The sequence below is a fragment of the Phyllobates terribilis genome, unplaced genomic scaffold (assembly GCF_046119375.1).
Source record: "Phyllobates terribilis strain yellow unplaced genomic scaffold, ASM4611937v1 Scaffold_3__8_contigs__length_932513732, whole genome shotgun sequence".
NCBI lineage: Eukaryota > Metazoa > Chordata > Amphibia > Anura > Dendrobatidae > Phyllobates > Phyllobates terribilis.
This window is the reverse complement of record NW_027362763.1, coordinates 906,324,315-906,351,144: the sequence shown is the minus strand read 5'-3', so window position 1 is coordinate 906,351,144 and position 26,830 is coordinate 906,324,315. Positions and strand designations below refer to the sequence as shown.

Below are 26,830 nucleotides of genomic sequence, written 5' to 3'. Positions count from 1 at the left end.
TCCGGAACGACCTGACTTATAAAACTGTCTCACTAGTTAGCCCCTTCAGTGAAGACTGTAAAAAAAAAACAAGGCAAAAAACGATGCTTCATCATGATGGCGCCGAACAAAAAGTGAAATAAAATGCAACCAATAAGATGAATGTAAGTAAAAATGGTACCTCTGAAAAAGTCATCTTGTCCTGCAAAAAACAAGCTGCCATACAGCTCCATCAGCGGAAAAATAAAAAAAGTTATAGCTCTCAGAATATAGTGATGCAAAAATAATTATTTAGATGAAAATCCCGATATAAGTGCTCAACGTATAACGCTGGATAAATGTGATCCAAAATATTATGTAAAATGTTCCTAACAAAAGCTTCAAATCAATCCACAAAAAAAGCAAGTCCCCACTCAGGTCCATCATCTGTCAATGGAAATACACATTACTAGTAGCACAAAGGCTCTGGAAAAGTGCTATATCTCCCAGCCTCCCAAAAAAAATTCTGCAAACTCTGCACTCCCAAATTCAAATGCCCCCCTCCTTTCTGAGCCACACAGTGTGCCTAAACCGCAGTTAGCGTCCACAGGTTTGGCATTTCTGTAGTGATGAGAGCCCACCTAGTTTAGAGGTGCGTGTCTCCAAAAGCATGAGCTGGGCACAACATACTGGTCACTACAACGTACTGGTCACTACAACGTACTGGTCACTACAACATACTGGTCACTACAACGGCAGTTTGAAAATTTCACTCAGCAACATCCACTGCTGCTTGTTTCTGGAAAACACCAAAGGAGTCAAAATAGTCACTACACCTTTAGATAAATTCCCAAAGGGGTATAATTTCCAAAATGGGGTCACTTGAGGGGGGATTCTGCTATTCTACCACTTAAGGGCTCTGTATATGGGAGTCTGCATACTATTCTAGAAAAATATACGCTCAAGCAGGCAAATAGCGCTCCATCCCTTTTGAGTCTCGCTGAGTGGCTAAGCACAGCCACATATGGGGTATTTCCTACATTCAGCAGAAATGATATTGTGGGACAAATTTTGGTGGCATTTTTACCCATTTCCCAGTGTGAAAATGTAAAATTTGGGGCTAAAACAAAATTTTGGTGGTAAAAATGTAAATCTTTTTTTTCTTCACTGCCCAATGGTATAAAATTCTGTGACCCATCTGAGGTGTCAATAAGATCACTGCACTCCTAGATGAACTCACTGAGGGGTCTAGTTTCCAAAATGGTGTCACTTGTGGGGGTTTCCACTGTTTAGGCACATCAGGGGCTCTCCAAACGCGACATGGCGTCCGCTAATTATTCCACTAAATTTTACATTCAAAAAGTCAAATGGTGCTCCTTCCCTTCTGAGCCCTGCCGTGTGGCCAAACAGTGGTTTTCCCCCACATACGGGGTATCGGCGTGCTCAGGAGAAATTGCACAATAAATTTTTAGGGCCATTTTTTCCTGTTACCCTTGCAAAAATAAAAAAAATTTGGGTCGAAAGTAAAATTTTTGTAAAAAAAAAAAGTTAAAATGTTCATGGGAATATGGAAGAAAACAAAAATTCTTGAGAAGCACCTGAGGGGTTAATAAACTTATTGAATGTGGTTTTGAGTACCTTAAGGGGTGCAGTTTTTATAATGGTGTCACTTTTGGATATTTTCTGTCATAAGGCCCCTCAAAGTCACTTCAAATGTGACATAGTCCCTAAAAAAATGGTTTTGTAAATTTTGTTGGAAAAATTAGTCATCTCATAATCAATGGGATCCGTTGAAGCATTCCAGAGTTATTTCCTCATAAAGTGACACTGGTCAGAATTGTAAAATTTGGCCCGGTCATGAAGGTGAAAACAGGCTCAGGGGTGAAGGGGTTAAAGATGAAAGAGTAATGCCTTGGCACCTTCCTCACCTGACCTAAACCCTATTGAGAACTTGTGAGCCCAACTGAAACTGGAGATTTAAAGGGGACTTTGTGGCACAGGACAGTTCATACCAACTACAGGCACTTGGTGCATCATGGCGGCGCCTATTATTTAAATACACCTTCCCACCTGCTTGGTTTCCATCCATCTCCTCCCTTCTCTGGCACTATGAAGCCAGAGCTGTCAATCAAAGAAGGGGGGTGCATATAGAGGGAGAACAAGCAGGTGTGAAGGTGTATATAAATGATTGGCCACGCTGTGAAGCACTGAGCGGCAGGACTTAGTTTGAACATTCATTCTGTGATGACCGAGTTCCTTTAAGGTGAAGGAAAACAGTATATGTCTCTGAACAGTATCTAGAAGACTGTGGTTGGAGTTTCATCAACAGATTAAGAATCTGACAGACTCCATGGATGGAAGGCCTAAGACTTATTGAAAAGAATATTTTTCTTAAAAGTCAGAAATGTATTTTTATACATTTTGAGTTGTTTGGTTATTATTCTCACTTTAAAGGCTTTGTCCGGTACTAAAACTACAAGTCTGCAGTCATTCTATGTGACTGCAGACTTGTGAATCCTCATTACGTGCACATTGCACGCTGTTAGAATTCGCTGGTGCCAGTGGCAAGATCGGAAATTCCCTTGTGTTGGACGAGGCTGCACACTTTAATGTTGAAATGTGTCTGGGAATATGTATATCGCATACTTCCAGTTACATAACCGCCCACTCCTGGCACTGGAGAATCATTACAGCGTGCAATGTCAGTGCTAACAGAATTCATATATTTGAAGTCACATAAAATGACTGCAGATTTTGTGTCAAACCTGAACAACCCCTTTAACAGATGAAAATAAACAATGGAGATGGGAGAATTGATGTTTTTAATTCAGTTGCACAAAAATTCTGTACACTAATAGTTGCCCAATAATTATGCACACAAAGATATTTTCCTAAAAAAGACAATCTCACCTTTACTTTCTTAAAAATTTGGGTTTATTAACCCCTTTCTGACATTGGGCGTAATAATCCATATCTGCGCCCTGGGCCTTTTGGGCCAGGTACGGATTATTACGTCCTAGCTTTAATGCGGCATTAAATTTCCGGCGCCATCTTACCTTAGGGTAGATGGCGTCGTCGTCCCGGAGGGTGTTGCTGCCCCCCCCCACAGCCACGATAGCTATGATTAGCTGTTCAATTCTGAACAGCCAATCACAGCATTTCTCACTGTTTCGGGCAATCAGATTGCCTGAAACAATGATGTGCAGCCTAGCACTCGTGCTGACCGTTTTACACTCCCCCCTCCTTTGCACCACATCCGTGCGCACATCCAGCAGCCGTCGAGCGTTGATCAGTGACTTAGTTCACTTCACTGATTCGCACTTGTGCTCGCTGTTTGCACCACCTATGGTAGTTCCTTTTTTTCTCTCTTTTTTTTCAGAAAAAAGTTTACACCAAGCACACTGATACACACACACACACACACACACTCTAAATAAAATACTGACACACACGCACCACATACATAAACTCGCTATTCAGCGGAGGAGGCATATGCTTTTCTTGCCTTCGACACGGACAGTGAGGGAGAGGATCACACCATTCTTTATTTTTCTGACTCCTCATCGGCGTCCTCCTCTTCTTCTTCCTCCTCAGGTGCTGCTGAGCTGCCACGTCCCAGGAGAGAAGATGAACCAGCGCCCTACACTACTGACCCCATATGGACCACGGCCCCCGAAAATTATGAGCCACTGATTCCTGATTTTGTGGTGGAATCAGGAATCAAGTTTGACACCACCGACCTCACAGAAAGACTTTTTCAAAGTCTTTTTTTCTGAGGATTTAGTAAACGTCATGGTGGGCCAAACTAATTTGTACGCTCATCAATTTTTCTTCATTTTCTAACTGGTCTCTTGTAGATGCAGTAGAAATTATAACGTTTTGGGGCCTGGTCCTTCATATGGGGATCCTGAAGAAGCCAGAAATTTGGCAATACTGGAGTGTTGATGTTTTGCATAACACTCCAGTGTTCCAAATGGTCATGACCCGGACATGTTTTGAGGTTATCTACAAGTTCTTGCATTACAACGATAATAATGCAAGGTGTCCTCCACGCGATGACCCGAACTATGAACGTCTTTTCAAAGTTCGGCCGGTCATCGAGAACTTCAACAAGTTTGCTGAAGTGTACGTGCCCCAAAGGGGCATCGCGTGGATGAGTCCTTAATTCATTTTAAGCGGCGGCTTGGATTCCAGCAGTACCTGCCCAGTAAGAGGGCCAGGTACGGAATCAAGCTTTATAAACTGTGTGAGAGTACGTTAGGGTACACTCACAAGTTTAGAGTTTACGAAGGGAAGGACTCCCGGATTGAACCCCCTGAATGCCCACCCTGGTTCTGGGAGTGAGTGGGAAAATTGTGTGGGATTTGGTGCACCCATTGAGGGATAAAAGTTATCACCTCTACATGGATAACTTTTATACCAGCATCCCTCTCTTCAAGTCCCTCTCTGCGCGAGTTACCGCAGCCTGCGGCACTGTCCGCAAAAATCAGAGGCCTCCCGAAGACGCTAATTGGGCAGATGCTCAGAAGGGGTAAGAGCACAGCCCAATGTAGCGACCACCTGCTGGTGATCAAGTGCAAGGACAAAGGGGGTGTCCTTTTCTTGACCACCATACATGGTGATGGCAGCACCCTCAGCACTGTACAAGGTTCCACTACACAGGTTGTCAAACCAGACTGTGTAGTGGGGTACAACAAGTACATGGGGGGAGTTGATCTCTCTGATCAAGTCCTCCAGCCGTACAGTGCTTTGAGAAAGGCCAAGGTATGGTATAAGAAGCTGGCCGTGCACATCGTACAAATGGCAATGCACAATGCTTTCCTTCTATCACGATGTGCAGGCCAAACTTCTAGGTCGTACCTTCACTTCCAGGAGGTAGTGATCAAGGCCCTGACATTTGGCAGTGGTGACGGAGCGGGCCCCAGTATTTCTGGAAATGAAGGACCTCGAATTGTACCAGACCAACATTTCCCGGGAGATGTCTCTCTAAGCGGAAAAAAAGGTAAGTCACAAAAGAAGTGCCGAGTGTGTTACCGAAGGGGAATACACGAGGACACCATTTATCAATGTGACACCTGCCCCGACAAACCTGGCCTGTGCATGAAAGAATGCTTCAGAAGGTACCATACTTCCATGCACTACTAAATTAATTTCTGACGTATAACAACCTGACAAACACTACACAACTGACGTAGTGTTCGTCAGGTTGTCCTACATCAGTTGTGTAGTGTTCGTCAGGTTGTCCTACACAACTGACGTATGACACTACATTATAAAATTCACATATCAGGAATTAGTTCAGTTCCAAAAAGGGGGCACTTGTTGGGCATTTCCACTGTTAAGGCACATCAGGGGCTCTGAAAATGTGACATGACGCACGCAGCCCATTCCATCAAAGTCTGCATTCCAAAGTGTCACTTCTTCCCTTCTGAGCCCTGCGCCAAAACAATGGCTTTCCCCCACATATGGGGTATCAGCGTACTCAGTAGAAATTGCGCAACAACTTTTGGGGTCCAATTTCTCCTGTTACCCTCGTAAAAATTAAAAAATTGTGGCTAAAAGATCTTTTTTGTGGGGAAAAAAAGATTTTTTTTTTCACGGCTCTATGTCATAAACGTTTGCGAAACACTTGGGGGTTCAAAGTGCTCACCACACATCTAAATAAGTTCCTTAAGGGGTCTAGTTTCAAAAATGGGGTCACTTGTGGGGGGTTTCCACTGTTCAGGCACATCAGGGGCTCTCCAAATGCGACATGGCATCCGCTGTCAATTCCAGCGAGATTTGCGTTGAAAATGTCAAAGGGTGCTCCTTCACCACAGAGCCCTGTTGTGCGCCCAAACAATGGGTTTCCCCCACACATGGGGTATCAGAGTACTCAGGAGAAATTGCACAAGTTTTGGGGTCCAATTTCTTCTGTTACCCTTGTGAAAATAAAGAAAATTGGGGTCTAAAATAAAATTTTAGTGAAAAAAAAGTTAAATGTTAATTTTTTCCTTTCATGTTCGATTAATTGCTGTGAAGCATGTGAAGGGTTAATAAACTTGGTTTTGGAAATAAATGGTTCTGTAAATTTTGTTGTAAAAATGAGAAATCGCTGGTCAGCTTTTAACCCTTATAACTCCCTAACAAAAAAAAAATTTGTTCCAAAATTGTACTGATGTAAAGTAGACATGTGGGAAATGTTATTTATTAACCACTTCGCGCCAGAGCCTGTTTTTGCCTTCGTGACCGGGCCAATTTTTTCAATTCTGACCACTGCCAGTTTATGAAGTAATTACCCTGGAACGCTTCAACGTATTCCCCTGATTCTGAGATTGTTTTTTCGTGACATATTGTACTTCATGATAGTGGTAAAATTTCTTCGATATCACTTGCGTTTATTTGTGAAAAAATCGGAAATTTGGCGAAAATTTTGAAAATTTTGCAATTTTCAAACTTTGAATTTTCATGCCCTTAAATCAGAGAGATATGTCACACAAAATAGTTAATAAATAATATTTTCCACATGTCTACTTTACATCAGCACAATTTTGGAACCCAAATTTTTTTTTGTTAGGGAGCTATAAGGGTTAAAAGTTGACCAGCGATTTCTCATTTTTCCAACAAAATTTACAAAAACATTTTTTTAGGGACCACATCATATTTGAAGTCACTTTGAGGGGTCTTTATGACAGAAAATACCCAAAAGTGACACCATTCTAAAAACTGCACCCCTCAAGGTGCTCAAAACCACATTCAAGAACTTTATTAACCCTTCAGGTGCTTCACAGGAATTTTTGGAATGTGGAAGAAAAAAATTAACATTTAACTTTTTTCACAAAAATGTTACTTTAGACCTAATTTTTTTATTTTCACAGGGGTAACATGAAAAAATGGACACCAAATTTTTTTGTGCAATTTCTCTTGAGCGTGCTGATACCCCATATGTGAGGGAAAACCACTGTTTGGGCGCACTGCAGGGTTCGGAAGGGAAGGAGCGCCATTAGACTTTTTGAATGTAAAATTTGTCTGAATAATTAGCGGACGCCATGTTGCGTTTGGAGAGCTCCTGATGTGCCTTAACAGTGGAAACCCCCCACAAGTGACACCATTTTGGAAACTAGACCCCTTAGGGAACTTATCTAGATGTGTGGTGAGCACCTTGTACCCCCAGCTGCTTCACAGAAGTTTATAATATTGAGCCGTAAAAATAAAATTTTCACATTTTTCCCTCAAAAAATGTTTTTCATTCCCTAATTTTGTATTATCATAAGGGTAACAGGATAAATTGCACCATGAAATTTGTTGTGCAATTTCTCCTGAACACGCCGATACCCCATATGTGGAGGCAAATTACTGTTTGGGCACATGGCAGGGTTTGAAAGGGAAGGAGCGCCATTTGACTTTTTGAATGTAAAATTTGTTTGAATAATTAGCGGACGCCATGTCACATTTGGGGAGCCCCTAATGTGCCTAAACAGTGGAAACCCCCCACAAGTGCCACCATTTTGGAAACTATACCCCTTAGGGAACTTATCTAGATGTGTGGTGAGCACCTTGCACCCCCAGCTGCTTCACAGAAGTTTATAATATTGAGCCGTAAAAATAAAATTTTCACATTTTTCCCATAAAAAATGTTTTTCATTCCCTAATTTTGCATTATCATAAGGGTAACAGGATAAATTGCCCCATGAAATTTGTTGTACAATTTCTCCTGAGTACGCCGATACCCCATATGTGGGGGAAAACCACTGCTTTGGTGTACGGCAGGGTTCGGAAGAGAAAGAAGCGCTATGTTGGCTGGGATAGGCAGCAGACACCATGTCACATTTGAAGAGTCGCTGACATGCCGAAACAGCAGAAACCCCCACAAGTGACCCCATTTTGTAAACTACACCTCTCAAGGAATTCATCTAGGGAAGTAGTGAGCATTTTTTAATTTTTAAATTTATACCATTGGGCAGTGAAAAAAGCATAATTATATTTTTACCACAAAAAAATGTTTTACCCTCAGATTTTACATTTTCACACAGGGCAATGGGTAAAAATGGTGCCGAAATGTGTCACACAATTGCTTCTAAAAGTGTCAATACCCCATATGTGGCTGTATCGTACCACTTAGCCATACGGTGAGATTTGAGGGGGAAGGAGCGCTATTTGACAATTGGAGAACAAATTATTGTAGAATAGGCATTTGGATTTGGGAGCACAAAATTTTCTGAATTTCTTTTGGGGGGCAAGGACCATTTTGCTTTTTCAAAGCCTTTCTGCTACCAGTAACTTGGAAGTCCCTTATATTTTTAACAGATGACGGACCTGAGTGGAGACTAGCTTTTTTTGAGGACTGAGTTGAAGCTTTTATTGGGAACATTTTACGTAACATTTATCCGGCGCTCTAGGCTGAGCAGTTACACCGGGGTTTCCATCTAATTTTCCAAGTGATGTAATTCAGATGAAACCCCTGCAGGATCCATTCACTGTAATGAGGCAGCAGAGTTACTCTGGACTCCGTCTGGCCTCTGTTTAGTGGTGTCCTTTTTTTCAGAAGTGCACAAAACTGTGGCCAACCGCACTTTTATGCACGCCTAAAACAAATGACACCGTGGGATCCCAGGCTAGACGGCATCCACAGTGGCCTATATCTGCCTCATTACAGGGAATCTTCCATCATGGGTTCTGGCTGAATCACGTATTTCAGAGATTTACACGGAAACTCTGGTGTAAGTGCTCAGCGCAGAGCACAGGATAAATGTGAGCAGAGCCTTACTGGGATCTTTGGGAGACATAATAAACAAATCAGTAGCAGGTGAATAATATTTGTTTTATTTATTTTTTATGCCGTTCCTAGTGTGATATAACTGATTAGATTACTTTATTCTTCGGGTCGGTGCGATTACAGAGATACCAGATTTATATCGGGTTTTTATGACTGACAGCTGTCACACACTAAAATACGCTTTTTTTGCAAAATCTAGTTTTTGCATCACCATATTTTGAGAGCTATAATTTTTCCATATTTCGGCCGATAGAGTCATGTGATGGCTTGTTTTTTGCGGGACGAGTTGAAATTTTTATTGGAACCATTTTTGGGCACGTGACATTTTTTGATCGCCTTCTATTCCGTTTTTTGGGAGGTAAAGTTAACAAAAACAAACACTTCAGGAATTGTTTTTTGAGTTTTTTTTTATGCCGTTCTGCGTGTGGTAAAAGTGATCAGGCAGCGTTATTCTTCGGGTCAGTACGTTTACAGCGATACTACACTTACTGTATTTTTTTTATGTTTTGGCGCTTTTACACAATAAAACAATTTTATAGAAAAAAAAATATTTTTTTTGCATTGCTTTATTCTGAGCGCTATAACTTTTTTATTTTTTGGCTGATGGAGCTGTATGGCGGCTTTTTTTGCGGAACAAGATGACGTTTTCAGTGGTACCATTTTTATTTCTATTCTGCTTTTTGATCACATTTTTTTCCACTTTTTGTTTGGCGATATGATGAAAAAGCATATTTTTTTGCTCCGTTTTTTATTTATTTTTATTACGGTGTGCACAGAAGGAGTTAATTAGTGTGACAGTTTTATAGCTCGGGTTGTTTCGGACGCGGCGATACCAAATATGTGTACTTTTTTTGGTTTTGTAATAATTTACGGATTTATTGGTTTAATATTTTATTTATTTATTTTTATATATTTTGTGATTTTTTTTTTTAATAGTTTAAAAACTTTTTTTTTTACTTTTTTTTACATTTTTACTTAGTCCCTGTATGGGACATTAATTTTTATTTTTCTGATCACTGATCTCATGTAATGTAATACACATATATTACATTATATGAGATCTTCACTGACTGTTTCAGTCAGAGTCTCCTGTCTGACTTCAGCTACATACAAGCTGAAGCCAGACAGGAAGGACACCATATATGGCAGAGCTGGAGGCGGTCATGTGACCTCCAGCTGCCATAGCAACCCCAGGTCCTCAAACGAAACGGAGGTCTTCGGAGGTAAGTAAGACGACCCCCTCTCTTCCTGCTGTCTCCTATATGCCGCGATCACTATAGATCACAGCATATAGAAGACAGCAAAGGGTTAACATCACTGGGACCTGATCTAATCAGGTCCCGATGATGTACCCTGTCAGAGCTAACGCTCTGCACCGGAATCGCAGTGCTTGCAGGACCCTGGGGGTCCTGAGCACTGCGAGACCACCCACCGTTTTTAAACGTCGGCACTGCACAGAGCCCGGCAAGCGCCGACGTTTATCTACAGTGGGCGGTCGGGAACCGGTTAAGTATTTTGTGTGACATATCTCTCTGATTTAAGGGCATGAAAATTGAAATCTTGAAAATTACTACATTTTCAACATTTTCACCAAATTTCCATTTTTTTCACAAATAAGTGATATCGAAGAAATTTTACCACTATCATGAAGTACAATATGTCACGAAAAAACAATCTCAGAATCAGGGGGATCCGTTGAAGTGTTCCAGAGTAATTACCTTATAAAATGACAGTGGTCAGAATTGTAAAAATTGGCCTGGTCATTAACGTGCAAACCACCCTCAGGGGTAATAAGGTTAACCTTTTGGATTGACCAACAGTACTGTAGTTGTTCGCTTATAAAATTATTAATCAAAAATACAAATTGCCTAATAATTGTGCTCACAGTCCACTACAATATCAAAAGAAGAGAAAACTCGGAGTTCACAGATCTATATAAAAATAATACTTTTTATTTTGAATACATTAAAAACATGAATAATTAGCACTGGCACTTTATTAGAACAATTACCTTCATATCGCAACCACTAATATTGCCTGTGATCATCTATTGAATTATAACCATGCTTTTAATGAATTCAATGGAATACAAGTTTTCTCAATTGGAGTTGCTATATTAGAAGGGAATTGGATTAGTTAAAGGGTTTGTCCTGTCTTAAACTACAATTCTGCAGTGCCGAAGCCGAGAGCTGGTGATCATGTGATTGCAAGTATTCAATATACATACTCCCGGCCATATTGCGACTAGACTGTTTCCGGCCTTGTCAATACTCCTTCATTCAGTGAGGCCGTGCCCATCTAGTTAGGATGTGGCCAGGAGTATGGATATCAAATACTTGCGGTCACCTGACAGCCCACTCTCAGCACTGGCACCGGAGAATACTCACGGCACGCAGTGCACGCGATGTGAGGATTCACAAGTTTGCAGTCAGAAGCGTGACTGCAGATGTGTACTTTAAGACCGGACAAACCCTTTAATCGATATGTATATCTGAAATTATTCAGGTGATACTCTACAATATGTTTAGATGTAACCAGTTAAATATGTACCTTCATAGCTCCTAGGGCCTGAAATGTTAATGCTAATCTTGTTGGTGTGAGAGCAGCAAGCATTGCATTAAACCGGGCACTCTTGTTCTCAATTGGCGAGCTGTATTTGCCATTAGCCGAAACAGAGCCGAATCTAAGGAAAAAAATGAAACAAACTGTGCTGAAAAAACTGTCACAGTGTCATGTTACATCACTGCACCTACACCACATACACATTCAGAGGTTTAGCCCATAGTAATAATTGTAATGGGAGCACTTCTTTATGCAGGAGTCAGTTTTTTCACTATGTGCATATATAAGACATCCTTTTGGCAAGCTTTCAACTGTGGGTATTATTAGGCCTATTTATCAGTCTCTGAATGTATACAATAATGTTAATATTCACTGTCAAGTAGTGAAAAAGGTGAGGAATTTAAACCAAAAGTATTACTAAGCTTCAGAACTGTTCATTATTTAGTGATTAAGCATACTTTAGATCAAAATACTCTAAGGTTCTCTACATGCAAAAATGGATTCAGATCATTGTTCTTTCTTCCCACTGTAAAATTAAAAATTATTATAAAAAGACCCTTGTGGGTCTGGTAGAGAGGTACCAAGTGGTCTAAAAATCCCTAGGGAGACCTGACATACAGTACAGACCAAAAGTTTGGACACACCTTCTCATTTAAAAATTTTTCTGTATTTTCATGACTATGAAAATTGTACATTCACACTGAAGGCATCAAAACTATGAATTAACACATGTGGAATTATATACTTAACAAAAAAGTGTGAAACAACTGAAAATATGTCTTATATTCTAGGTTCTTCAAAGTAGCCACCTTTTGCTTTGATGACTGCTTCGCACACTCTTGGCATTCTCTTGATGAGCTTCAAGAGGTAGTCACTGGAAATGGTCTTCCAGCAATCTTGAAGGATCCTGTCCTTAGCAGTGGTTTCCTAGCAGCTATTTTACCATGAAGGCCTGCTGCACAAAGTCTCCTCTTAACAGTTGTTGAAGAGTTGTGTCTATTTGACCAAGAAAGAGAGTGATAGGGTGCTACGCCAGATAACCTGGCCTCCACAGTCATCAGACCTGAACCCAATCGAGATGGTTTGGGGTGAGCTGGACCGCAGAGTGAAGGCAAAAGGGCCAACAAGTGCTAAGCATCTCTGGGAACTCCTTCAAGATTGTTGGAAGACCATTTCCGGTGACTACCTCTTGAAGCTCATCAAGAGAATGTCAAGAGTGTGCAAAGCAGTCATCAAAGCAAAAGGTGGCTACTTTGAAGAACCTAGAATATAAGACATATTTTCAGTTGTTTCACACTTTTTTGTTAAGTATATAATTCCACATGTGTTAATTCATAGTTTTGATGCCTTCAGTGTGAATGTACAATTTTCATAGTCATGAAAATACAGAAAAATCTTTAAATGAGAAGGTGTGTCCAAACTTTTGGTCTGTACTGTACATGAAAAATAGCATGTTAATATTTACATGTGTTTAAGTTTTAAAAAAGGAGGAAAAAAAATATATGTTAAATGCTGATGTACCAAATGTTTTGAATACTTTTAGCATAAATGTGCTTAATTTGTCATCTAGTTTCATTATATAGCAAATCAAAAACGTTATGATGAGTTAAAGGGAATCTGTCACCCCCTGGGCGATATCAGACCTCTACTATGGGCATACAGGTTATAGAAAAGTAAATCTGTACATACCTGTATGGTCCATAGTAGAGGTTTGACTGCAGAGAAAAGTGTCTTTATAAACTCCGTTTTACACAGGCTTGGCGTCCGGGGGACGCCAAGAAATCCCGGCCTATCTGTTTATTATTCCCCTAAATCCCCGCCTATATGCTTAGTTACCATATTCCGCCCTCCCCTGCACGTCACAGGGTCCTGTGACGTGTACTCTTCTCCCTGACTTCCCGGGCATGTGCAAACTGCCATTCACATAGAGCGCGCTTTGCCTCCTCCCAGCCCGTCTCTCTGTGCACTACGCCGCAGGAATCTATTGACGGGGCCGGGATGAAGCAAAATGCGCTCTATGTGAGTGGCGCTTTGCATATGCCCGGGAAGTCAGGGAGCACAGTGCACGTCACATGGCCCTGTGATGTGCAGGGGAGGGGGAATATGGTAACTAGGTATATAGGCGGGAATTTAGGGGAATAATAAACAGATAGGTGGGGATTTCTTGGAGTCCGGGGGATGCCAAGCCTGTGCAAAACGGAGTTTATAAAAACACTTTTCTCTGCAATCAGACCTCTACTATGGGACATACAGGTATGTATAGATTTACTTTTCTATAACCTGCATGCCCATAGTAGAGGTCTGATATCTCCCAGGGGGTGACAGATTCCCTTTAACCCCTTTCCGACCAGGTCAGTAATAGTACGCTCCAGGCCGGTTCAGCGGGGGCTCCGGCGCTGAGCCCGCACTGAACCGGGCACATGTCAGCTGATTATTATAGCTGACATCTGCCCGCAACAGCCGCGGGTGGAATCGCGATCCACCCGCGGCTGTTAACATGTTAATTGCCGCTGTCAATCTCTGACAGCGGCATTTAACTCGCGCTTCCGGGAAGCGTGTCCTAAGCCCCGCCCATCGGTGACCCCGTCACATGATCGCGGGTCATTGATGGGTGGGCATGACAACCCAGGGTCTGCAGCAGATGCCTGTGGTTGTCATGTCTCAATTGCTATGAGCGCCACCTAGTGGTCGGCACGCATAGCAAGTGAGCATTTCTGCTGCATACAAGCGATCTGCTCATCGCTTGTATGCAGTAGAAGCAATCAGACAACTGCTGCTTCTATTCTCCTATGGAGACTATTGAAGCATGTAGAAAGTGTAAAAAAAATGTTTTTAAAAATATTAAAAAAATAAAAAATATATAAAAGCTTAAATCACCCCCCTTTCGCCCCATTCAAAATAAAATAATTTAAAAAAAAAACACACACACACATATTTGGTATCGCCGCATTCAGAATCGCCCGATCTATCAATATAAAAGAAGAATTAATCAGATCGGTAAACGGCGTAACGAGAAAAAAATTCTAAACGCCAGATTTACGTTTTTTTGGTCGCTGCAACATTGCAATAAAATGCCATAACGGGCGATCACAACATCGGATCTACCCCCAAAATAGTATCAATAAAAATGTCAGCCCAGCGCGCAAAAAATAAGCCCTCACTCGGTCCCAGATCCCGAAAAATGGAGACGCTACGGGTCTTGGAAAATGGCGTCATTTTTTTTTTTTTTCGCAAACTTTGGATCTTTTTTGTCACCACTTAAATAAAAAAGAACCTGTACATGTTCGATGTCTACGAACTCATAATGACCTTGAGAATAATGATGGCAGGTCAGTTTTAGCAATCAGTGAACGTGGTAAAAAAAGGACCCAAAAAACAACTGTGGAATTGCTTTTCTTTTGCAATTTCACCGCACTTGGAATTTTTTTCCCGTTTTCCAGCACACGATATGGTAAAACCAGTGGTGGCGTTTAAAAGTACAACTCGCCCCGCAAAAAATAAGCCCTCACATGGTCGTATTGAACGAAAAGTAAAAAAGTTCTGGCTCTGGGAAGAAGGGGAGCAAAAAATGAAAACACATTAACAGAAAGACCCATGGTCGTTAAGGGGGTTGTCCAGTACTGAGCGCCTATTCTTTTCAATAAGAACTGATGCGTTACCCAGTAATGGACACTAAACAGATCCACAGTGTTCCGCTCTGTTCACATCTGGAAGCTGCTGGAGATGATGACATTTGATCGGAGAAGGGTGGGTTGCCTGCTGTCGGACCCATACTGATCTGCTGTTCATGATCCTATCCTAAGGATATATCATCACTATAAGCACACTGGAGCACTTCTTTGATTACAAACAATCGTGGGTCAAATGTAACGCCTTAGATCAGACCTGTGCAAAGTGCGGCCCAAGGGCTCATCCGGCCCTCTAGCTGTTATAGTCCAGCTCTTATATACGTTATATAGGGAATGTCAGCATACTTAATTCTGCTCCATATTTAGTGATACAATTAATATTAATATAAAATAATTATAATTAATATGTTAAATATTAATATGGAGCAGAATTAATTTCATCCTATTGGTTCGGCCCTCCACAACAGTCACGGTCTCTCATGTGGCCCCTCGAAAAAATTATATGCCTAACCCTGCCTTAGATGATCCCTTTTTCATGTCTACACCAGTAAACATTATTGTAAAAAAAACATTCATCATAAATCTCAACAACTTCTCAAATTTTGTTTTATTATTCTACAACTTGTTCAATTAATTATTCTATAAACAAGTTGGCATACTTCACTTATTTTGAGCAAGGTTTCCAGAAGTATAGTCTTTTAAGATGGAATCTATGTTTTGTGGATTTGAACTAGGTGATCTACTATTTATTTTACTCACTTATATAGCGCCATTAATTCCACAGCGCATTACAGACATCATCATCGCTGTCCCCATTGGGGCTTACAATCCAGATTCTCTATCAGTATGTCTTTGGAATGTGGGAGAAAAACAGAGAACCTGGAGGAAATCAATGCAAACACAGGGAGATGTTGTCCTTGGTGGGATTTGAACCCATGACCCCAGAGCTGTTAAGACTGCAGAGCTAACCACTGAGCCACCGCGCTGCCCCTGTTGCATAATTTTGCATTTAGGAATTAAATGAACAATTGAAAACAACGTGCAGACGTGTACGCAGTCTTTCAGGCAGCAACGCAATATTACTGTAAAAAAAAAAAAAGTAGCAGTACTTGACAATGAAGGAGACAAGCATTTTGAATTATAACATAAGTATCACTGTAGATTAGTGAGCTATCAAAACTGAAGCAAAGAAAAGTACAGTTGGTCATATAAACCAATCCGATTGCTTCTTTAAGTTTCAAAATGTATTCTAAAACATAAGAAGGGGAAATATAAATGATTGCTATAGGCAACTGCTTCGGTTTACCTTTGCACCAGTTTTGATAAACTTTCCCCACTGTCGAGAACTGGAAAGAAAGCATGCATACTTTTAAGAGCTCATTGTTGCCAGTTTCATAAAAGGACAAATAACCTACTACATCAGAATCAATTGTTACAATGGTTTTAAAATTATATTGCTTAGCCAGGAAAATATCAAAACAAAGAGACCAATAACGCTTGCTTCAGGTTCATATTAACATGTTCCCTAACCACAATTAACTTGTGCCAAATTGAAATCACTGTTGATATACTAACTTGTCCAGCAGGTTTTCTCTGGGGATCCGAACTTGATTGAATGACAGAATACCATTGTCTACACCATGAAGACCTTTCATCAGAACAAAAGATGAAAAAAGTCACTAAACAGAGAACAAAAGGCACTTAAAGCATAACCGTCGTATTAAGTTTTATTCCATAAATTATTAGTGCGCAGGAAAATAAGCAACGTTGTAACATATCAGAGGAATCTGCTTCTTTCTCTGCTATAATTAACCAGTCATTATTAAAATTCTCAATTCTGAAGTAAAATCTGTATTCAGTGTAGATACTCTACACTATGGACTATCTCTCCTATGTAGATAGAAGGGAGAGGAGAAGGGAGGAGGTCTGTCTCTAGCTCCTCCTTCCTCCCATCTATGTAGAATCTTATCAGTAGCAGCTGCCATCTCCTATGTAGATAGAAAGGAGAGGAGAAGGGAGGAGGTCTGTCTCTAGCTCCTCCTTCCTCCCATCTATGTAGAATCTTATCAGTAGCAGCTGCCATCTCCTATGTAGATAGAAAGGAGAGGAGAAGGGAGGAGGTCTGTCTCTAGCTCCTCCTTCCTCCCATCTATGTAGAATCTTATCAGTAGCAGCTGCCATCTCCTATGTAGATAGAAAGGAGAGGAGAAGGGAGGAGGTCTGTCTCTAGCTCCTCCTTCCTCCCATCTACGTAGAATCTTATCAGTAGCAGCTGCCATCTCCTATGTAGATAGAAAGGAGAGGAGAAGGGAGGAGGTCTGTCTCTAGCTCCTCCTTCCTCCCATCTATGTAGAATCTTATCAGAAGCAGCTGCCATCTCCTATGTAGATAGAAGGGAGAGGAGGGAGGAGCTCTGCCTCTAGCTCCTCCTTCATCCCATCTACATAGAATCTTATCAGTAGCAGCTGCCATCTCCTATCTCAGTAATGGAAAAGTCTGTCTACACTGAATACAGATTTTACCTCACAATTGGGAATTTTCATAATGATTGGTTAATTACTGTATAGCAGAGAAAGAAGATTTCTACACCCCCAATTGTGCGGTCAAGAAAGAATAATTTCATTTTTACCACTAAAATGTTGTTTTAGCCCCAAGTTTTTAATGTTTAAAAAGGCTAATGGGAGAAAAATGGACCACACTGTCTGTTGTGCAATTGCCCCTGAGTGCACCAATACCGTTCATGTAATCGGGAAGTACTTTTCAGGCACAGTGGAAAGCTCAGAAAGGAAGCAGCACCATATTATAGTGCAGATTTTGTTGGAATGGTTTGCAGGTGCGATAACTAACTGCAAGAGCCCCAAGAGGTGCCAGAACAGCAGAACCCCCCATAAGTGACCCCACTTAACAAATTAGACATCTCAATGAATTCATTTAAGGGTGCAGTGATAATATTGACACAATGGGTGTGTCACAAAATGTTACGTCATTGGGCAGTAAGGAAAAAACAATTACATTTATAACACAAAATTTAGTTTTAGCCCCAGATTTTACATTTTCACACAAGAAATGGATAGAAATGGCACTAAAATTTGTCACAAGTTCTGCTGAATGTGGCAATTCCCCATATGTGGCTGTACAGTACTGCTAAGCCACACGGAGAGACTCGGGAGGGAAGGAGCGCTATTTGAGTCTTCGAGAACACATTTTTGTAGAATAGTTTGAGGACTTCATATACAGAGCCCCTAAGTGCCAGAAGAGGAGAATCTCCCTCCAAGAAACTCAATTTTGGAAATTACACACCTCTGGGTGTATTGACGATTTTGACTCCATGGGTGTTTTGCAGAAACATGCAGCAGTTGGTGAGTGAAAATTGCGAATCCGCCATTGTATTGCCCAGTACATTGTAGTGCCTATACATTGTGCCCAGCTCGTGCTTCTGGAGACATGGACCCCGTAAACTAAGCGGACTCTCATGGCTACAGAAACGCCAAACATGTGGACGCCAAGTGTGGTTTAGGCACACTGGGGGCTCAGAAGTGAGAGAGCAGAATTAGCTGAATTACTTTTGGCAGGTGAGGGTGAGGAGCCATTTCGCTTTTCCAGAGCCTATGTACTACCAGTAACGTGGAAGCCCTCTATATTTCCATTGATAGATGACAGACCTGAGTGGCACTTTTTTTGTGGATTGAGTTGAATCTTTTATTGGGAACACTTTGCATAACATTTTGGATCGCATTTATTCTGTGCTTTACGCTAAACACTTACGTCGGGCTTTCCATCTAATTATCTGAATTATGTGATTCAGATGAAACCCAAGGGATCCATTCACTAAAATGAGGTAGCCGAGTAACTCTGGACTCAGTCTGGCCTCTGTTCAGTGGTGTCCTTTTCAGAGGTGCACAAAACTGTGGCCAACCGCGCTTTTATGAAAGCTTAAAAAGCCGGATCATAGGCCAGATGGCATCCACAGTGTCTTCATCTGCCTCAATATAGGGTATCTTCAGTCGGGGGTTCTATCTGAATCAGGTATTTCAGAGATTTATACGTAAACCCCGATGTAAGCCCTCAGAGTAGAGCACAGGATAAATGTGAGCCGAGTCTTACTACGATCTTTGGGAGGCAGAACGAACAAATCAACAGCAGGTCAAGAAATGGTTTTATTTTTTTATGACGTTCCTCGTGCAGTACAAGTCTTAACACTGCTTTATACTTCAGATCGGTACTATTACAACAGCTATACCAAATTTATTTGTTTTTTTTTGTTTGTCTAGTAACGCACACTACATAAGCGCTTTTTTACAAATACAAGTTTTTGCATCACCATATTTTGAGAGCTATAGTTTTTCTTTCTTTATTTCTGCTGACAGAATCATGTGAAAGCTTGCTTTTTGGGGGACTAGTTGACGTTTTTTATTAGTACCATTTTTGGGCACATAACATTTTTTGATCGCTTTCTATTCTGATTGGAATGGCAGAGAAAAAAAAAATCTAAATTTTTTTTTTCAATGCTTTCACAGCATGGTAAAAGTGATGAGGCAGCTTTATTCTTTGGGTCAGTATGAATACAGTGATACCACATTTATGTATTTTTTTATGTTTTGCCGCTTTTACACAATAAAAATATTTTCTTTTACAAAAAACAAATGTTTTTGCATCACTATATTCTGAGAGCTATAGCTTATTTATTTCTCCGTTGCTGAAGCTGTATGTTAGATTGATGTTTGCAAGACAAGATGATGTTTTCAGCGATATCATTTTTATTTACATTCGACTTTTTGATTGCGTTTTATTACACTTTTTGTTCGGCGGTATGATGAAAAAAGCAGTGTTTTGCCACGCTTTTTATTTATTCTTTTTACAATGTTCACTGAAGGAGTTACCTAGTGTGACAGTTTTATCAATCAGATAGTTTCGGACGTGACAGTATGAAATAGGTGTACTTTTTTTTTGCATATATATATATATATATATATATATATATATATATATATATATATATATATATATATATATATACAGTACAGACCAAAAGTTTGGACACACCTTCTCATTTAAAGATTTTTCTGTATTTTCATGACTATGAAAATTGTACATTCACACTGAAGGCATCAAAACTATGAATTAACACATGCGGAATTATATACTTAACAAAAATTGTGAAACAACTGAAAATATGTCTTATATTCTAGGTTCTTCAAAGTAGCCACCTTTTGCTTTGATGACTGCATTGCACACTCTTGGCATTCTCTTGATGAGTTTCAAGAGGTAGTCACCGGAAATGGTTTTCACTTCACAGGTGTGCCCTGTCAGGTTAAATAAGTGGGATTTCTTGCCTGATAAATGGGGTTGGGACCATCAGTTGTGTTGTGCAGAAGTCTGGTGGATACACAGCTGATAGTCCTACTGAATAGACTGTTAGAATTTGCATTATGGCAAGAAAAAAGCAGCTAAGTAAAGAAAAACGAGTGGCCATCATTACTTCAAGAAATGAAGGTCAGTCAGTGCGAAAAATTTGGAAAACTTTGAAAGTGTCCCCAAGTGCAGTTGCAAAAACCATCAAGCGCTACAAAGAAACTGGGTCACATGAGGACCGCCCCAGGAAAGGAAGACCAACAGTCACCTCTGCTTCTGAGGATAAGTTTATCCGCGTCACCAGCCTCAGAAATCGCAGGTTAACAGCAGTTCAGATTAGAGACCAGGTCAATGCCACACAGAGTTCTAGCAGCAGACACATCTCTTCAACAACTGTTAAGAGGAGACTTTGTGCAGCAGGCCTTCATGGTATAATAGCTGCTAGGAAACCACTGCTAAGGACAGGCAACAAGCAGAAGAGACTTGTTTTGGGCTAAAGAACACAAGGAATGGACATTAGACCAGTGGAAATCTGTGCTTTGGTCTGATGAGTCCAAATTTGAGATCTTTGGTTCCAACCACCGTGTCTTTGTACGACGCAGAAAAGGTGAACGGATGGACTCTACATGCCTGGTTCCCACCATGAAGCATGGAGGAGGAGGTGTGATGGTGTGGGGGTGCTTTGCTGGTGACACTGTTGGGGATTTATTCAAAATTGAAGGCATAATGAACCAGCATGGCTACCACAGCATCTTGCAGCAGCATGCTATTCCATCCGGTTTGCGTTTAGTTGGGCCATCATTTATTTTCCAACAGGACAATGACCCCAAACACACCTCCAGGCTGTGTAAGGGCTATTTGACCAAGAAGGAGAGTGATGGGTTGCTACACCAGATGACCTGGCCTCCACAGTCACCAGACCTGAACCCAATCGAGATGGTTTGTGGTGAGCTGGACCGCAGAGTGAAAGCAAAAGGGCCAACGAGTGCTAAGCATCTCTGGGAACTCCTTCAAGATTGTTGGAAGACCATTTCCGGTGACTACCTCTTGAAGCTTATCAAGAGAATGCCAAGAGTGTGCAAAGCGGACATCAAAGCAAAAGGTGGTTACTTTGAAGAACCTAGAATATAAGACATATTTTCAGTTGTTTCACAATTTTTGTTAAGTATATAATTCCACATGTGTTAATTCATAGTTTTGATGCCTTCAGTGTGAAAGTACAATTTTCATAGTCATGAAAATACAGAAAAATCTTTAAATGAGAAGGTGTGTCCAAACTTTTGGTCTGTACTGTATATATATATATATATATATATATATACACGTATTTGTAAGGAGACAATACCCTGTGGAACCAGAACAGCGAGAAGGCGTGACAGAGGGGAGGAGTTTGATCAGGACTTTGGGGACAGCATTGTCAGGGAAACGAGCTCAGGAAAAAAACAGCGGGTGCGCAAGTTCTGAGGTGATTCTGGGGCCAAGGAGAGAGAAGGGAGGAGCAACAGCAGCGTCCTGAGCTCCTGTCAGGAAGAAAGGTGCTACGCATCCTCCCAGCCCAGACGTCGACGGTCAAGCCCCAAAGACCCGAGCGACGCCAATCAAGGTTCCTCACCCAGGTGACCATCGGTCGACAGGACGGAAGCAGATTGCGGTGGTGCGGTGCTTAGACGTGTGCGCCTGTGGCAGCACATTACAGAAGCCCCGGAGGTGTCAGATCGGAGATTCATGGTCGGGCCAGCGACCAAGAAGGACGCGCGGGATGGGCCGTTACCTCTGACAGGGACATATGGTACCAGGCACGGATAGAGGGAAAGACAGTAGTCAGACGGGGACCAACAGACGCCAGAGCAGCACCGCAAAAGTGGGTACAGAGTGACGGGGGAAACGGGCAGCTTGTTGTGATAGGAACAGAGTATTGCCAAAGCTTTAAAAAGACTGCCCCTCGCCCGGTATAGTTAATGACAATCTAGTTCCCCTTCCCTCCAGTAGATCATTCTAAACTACCAGCTCCTGAATTCTAGTGTATTCTGATAATTTATTCGCCCTGTGTTTGCGTTGGTTTCCTCCGGTTTCCTCCCACACTATAAAGATATACTGGTAGGGAGTCTTGATTGTGAGCCACAATGCGGACAGTGATGATGTCTGTAAAGCGCTGTGGAATTAATGGTGCTATATAAGTGAGTAAAATAAATAAATTAAAAAAAATGACACCAATTTATTTTTATTTTTTTTTGTTCCTTATTTTGTGATTTATTTATTTTTAAAATATTTTTATCATTTTTTTAAACTTTTTTTTTTACTTAATCCTTCTATAGGACTTAACTTTTATTACTATGATCACTGACATAATGCATTGCAATATACCAGCAGTATTACACTGACAGAATGCCTGTTATGCTCCTGGCATGGTCTAACAAGCCACAGCAGCAGTCAGTTCAAGAGGTCATCATTTGACCTCCTTCTGTCAAGACAACCATTGGGCCTCCGAGAGGATACCGCGATGTCGCAGATCCGACGATCGAAAAGGAGAGGGCGCACCCTCCCTCTCCTAGCCTTCTAAAGTCTGCAATCGCTGCTGATCATGGAATTTAGAGGGTTAAACAGATGGGGAGAGTGCGGGCACCATCCCTGGCTGTCACGGCCAGGTCTCGGTTATCACTTAAGCAGAGCTCCTGGCAGCGATCGTGTAGGTATGATCGCCACGACGTACCAGTACGTCCTATGTCGGGAAGTCACCGCAGAATAGGACGTATCGGTACAGGGTTAAAATGTTCAACTATATCAAAGGCAATTGAAAAAATCAACAAGAGCCCCTAAAGTGATCTAGCTGATGAGTTTTGGACTCTACTCTACCTACACGCACGATTTACATAACATTAAAGCAGTTCATATCAGGTTAGTGGCTCTGTCAGCTTTTGCATGAAGTCCTGAAAAATTTTCTTCAGGCGGATCAGAGGATGGGGCCATTTACTTTAATGAAGCAGATGGAGCCACTTTTTGCCATGTCTGACCTAATTTTCGTCAGTGTCCGCCTTTTTTGAGGCAGGCACAAAAACACACTGTTGACCATCTGTATCATTAAAGTGAATGGTCTCATCGGTGGATCGTCCCAAATCATGTTTTTCAAGATTTCAAACAGAAGCCCCAATGGAGCCACTGATGTGTGACTAAAACTTGATGTGAACCCGGCCTAAGAGTTATGCTTCCTTTTAATCAAATTTTTTGCTCCTCCCACATCATTGAAGGTAGCCGGACTCTCTGCTTTCACATGGTCATGTGGGTCTTGAAAATTAAGGTAATATATATACAGCGTCACCAATAAGTATTGAACACGTCACCAATTTTCTAAGTAAATGTATTTCTAAAGGTGTTATTGACATGAAATTCACACCAGATGTTGCTAACATCCCATCCAATCCACATAGGCAAAGAAATCAAACCATAGATGTGTATAAATTAAGTGTAATGTATAATAATGAGAAATGACACAGGGAAAAAGTATTGAACACTAAAGAGGAAAGAGAGGTGCAAAAAAACATGGAAAGTCATGACACCAGCTGAAATCTATCAGTCATTAGAAAGCAATCCTGCTACTTAGTGAAAAATATTATAAGCTGGTTCAACTGATGGCCTATAAAAATGTGTCTCATTACCAAGGTGCCACACAAGAAACATCTTATGATGGGTAAAACCGGTGAGCTGTCTCAAGACCTTCGCAACCTTATTGTTGCAAAACATGCTGATGGTAAAAATCTGCTGTCATCTACCAGGACAATGAAGATGAAACAAAGGAGGACATTTCAGCAGGACTATGATCCCAAACATACAGCCAAGGGAACTCTTTGCAGCAGCAGAGGAGGAGACGTCTAGTCCACACTGTGGGGAATCTATTTTATGACATGGGTCTTCACGTACAGTGGGTACATGTGGGCAGTACGTCCAGTATTTGTGAGAGTCTGGTATATACCTTTTGCCATCTTATGTCGAGGAGCAGCACAAGCAGAGCAAATGTCTCTGCAGTCTGGGTTCTGTTGTCCACAGTTCCAATATGTCCATCCTGAGGATCCCTTAAATGAAGGAAGCACCTAAGGAGTGGGGCTGGCAACAAGAATACTCAAGGTGGTAGTCAGCTGAATTGTTCGTGGGTCATACACATGATAACAATACTTATTGTCCTTCCAAACTTCTCTGTAACCACCCCTCTTCACATCCTTTGAAATTTTCAACGAAATCTGTGCGGTGCCCTCCAAGCTGTGATCTTTCAACCAACCACCATTATTCTGAATAAACCTTTCTCATTTAAGATAATTTAGACCACCACTTGAAGGCATTACTGCCAATCTCAATAACTTTCCACATTTCTTCACAGCACCCTTTCTTTCTCTGCTCTCTATCTGATATGCAGTTCCAACAATTTTGATCTCATCCCCATCTTCTTTCTTCTGCTGATTGCTTCCCATCTTGATTTGATCTTTATGTAGCACCATGGCTGGCACCCCTGCATGGTGTCCCCTTCTCCCTCCATGCAGAAACTCCGGCTTACTCACTGCCCTGGTCCTGGGGCGGGTTGCTCCTGCTTCCTTTTACTTCCTGGTGTGAGCACCGCAGTTCCCAGCGGTGTGCCTAGTGCGTGCACTCCTCTGTACTGAAAGGGGCAGCGCGTGCACATGGTAAAGGCCCCCAGTCAACAGCTGACCGGCATTTAGTAATGTGTCCACCTGAAATGTGTCTCCCAGCCAATAGCTGGGAGGCATCTTGTATAAAAGGCATCCTCCTCAATATGAAGGTGCCTGAGCAACCCCTATAGTTACTGTTAGGTGGTTTGGTGTGTGTAACTGTATGCTGCCAGTTTCCTCGTCCTTAGTCTGTTAAAGTTATTCCCGTAGCCTGTGTCCCATTAGTCCAGTATAGTTTGTTCCTGTGATTGCTTCAGCGGTGTCCGTATCCTGAAACCGCATCAGCGGTACCTGTCTGCTATCCAGAGACCTATCAATCTGAACCTGTCCCAGTGGCCGTCCTGTCTGCACAGTCTGAACCTCTCCCAGTGGCCGTCCTGTCTGCACAGTCTGAACTTGTCCCACATGGCCATCCTATCTGCACAGTCTAAACTTGTCCCAACTGGCCTGTCTGCCCTGTTAGAGAATCTGTAGTAACATCTCTGACCCCTGGGGTTAGCTGCCACTGCCGGACGCCACCCTGGAGTGGCACCAGGCAGCTACCTGCCGCAAAAGCCTGACCTCACCACTAGAGGCTCCAGCGAACACCAAGGTAGCTACTTAGTTACACCCCTCCTCCAGGGTAAGTCAGGGCTGTGGCAGAGTGGATCCACGAACCATGTGCGCCGCCTGTGAGTGCAATACTTTACTTATGCACAAATTCCTCTACTGAAAACGAATGCCCAGTACACTTATTCTGGAATTTCAAAGCAAAGTAAACTGCGACAGGGCTATGGCCCCCTCTTTCTCCCTTCCTGTCCTATCTAGGATTTTAGTCTGTCTGGCTCACACAGTGACAGCAGGAGGAGCTTCTACCATTTACTAACAACCAATGCAGAATTCTATGGTGTGGGAATCCTTCAGATATTCTTTTACGTACTCTACAGACCAACCACAAACCAACACATGCTAATGCAATTAAAATTCAATAGATTCAAACAACAGCGATCGATTTCCTGGGAGAACGGCGTCATTTACGCACAATATCAAATCGCTTTTTATACAGGATAAGTGACCGGACTTCGTATACAACTCATCTACACTCAGAAAGCATCACTAGGAAGGTACAGATAAATTGTAAGAAAACGTTTCTTACCCTGTTGTTTGTAAGCAGCCGCTTTATCTGTCCAATCCGGGACACAGCAATCCAAGTAGTTCAGATGGGAGTTGTCCGGTCCCTTTTGGGTGCCAAATTTACTGTGGGCACAATGGAACCACCAGAGTTGATGTGCAAGACCAGATTAGAGGTGTTGTGATGAACGAGGTCGGATAATCAATACAACACACACACAGTGTCCAGCCAGAGATTCCACTTTAATGAAATGTGGTCAGGGTTTATGTACACCAGTGGCAGAAAGGGCTTCATGCCAAGAAGCAAGCAACTGCTTTGTGGGATTTAGAGGTCGATGTGTCTAGGTTTCTGGTTAGATTCAGTTTCTCAGGCACTTGGAATGTGTAGGGTGGGGGGTTTCCAACCTGTCATAATAATCTGAGTGGTTTGGATAACTCTTTAGAATGTAATGCAATTTTACAGATAAGTGGGGGCTCCACATACCCATTGAGCTTCAAGTCAAAAACAGGGACTTATAGGCTACCTGGTCAGAGAGTAGTGAAATCTCTTAAAATTCCAATAGTGCTACTTTGTCATCATATTGTCAATATGTAATGATGGAGATTTTCTAAGTTAAACTACACCATAATTCTGGCTTAATGTGTGCAAAAAATAGTTTTAAACACTTATTCTGTCTCGTTTGATTAGAGAGCGTGACCTAGTGAAGGTGGGGAAAAGTCAACGTGTGGTCAAAATGCATCACCATGAACCACATTTTTGCCAAAATATTATTGCCGTAAAGTAAGCC

General features: G+C 41.6%; 1 protein-coding gene across 2 annotated transcripts in view; it reads right to left on the bottom strand.

Moving 5' to 3' along the window:
- Window positions 1-26,830, bottom strand: part of ACOXL (acyl-CoA oxidase like) — a 612,189-nt gene that overhangs the window by 434,811 nt on the left and 150,548 nt on the right. For both annotated transcript variants that reach the window (XM_073672763.1, XM_073672762.1), the window contains exons 8-9: window positions 16,480-16,552; window positions 11,264-11,396 (exon numbers count right to left, since the gene is read on the bottom strand). In XM_073672763.1, coding sequence (XP_073528864.1) covers window positions 11,264-11,396; window positions 16,480-16,552 — 206 coding nt within the window. The remainder of the gene's footprint in view (window positions 1-11,263; window positions 11,397-16,479; window positions 16,553-26,830) is intronic.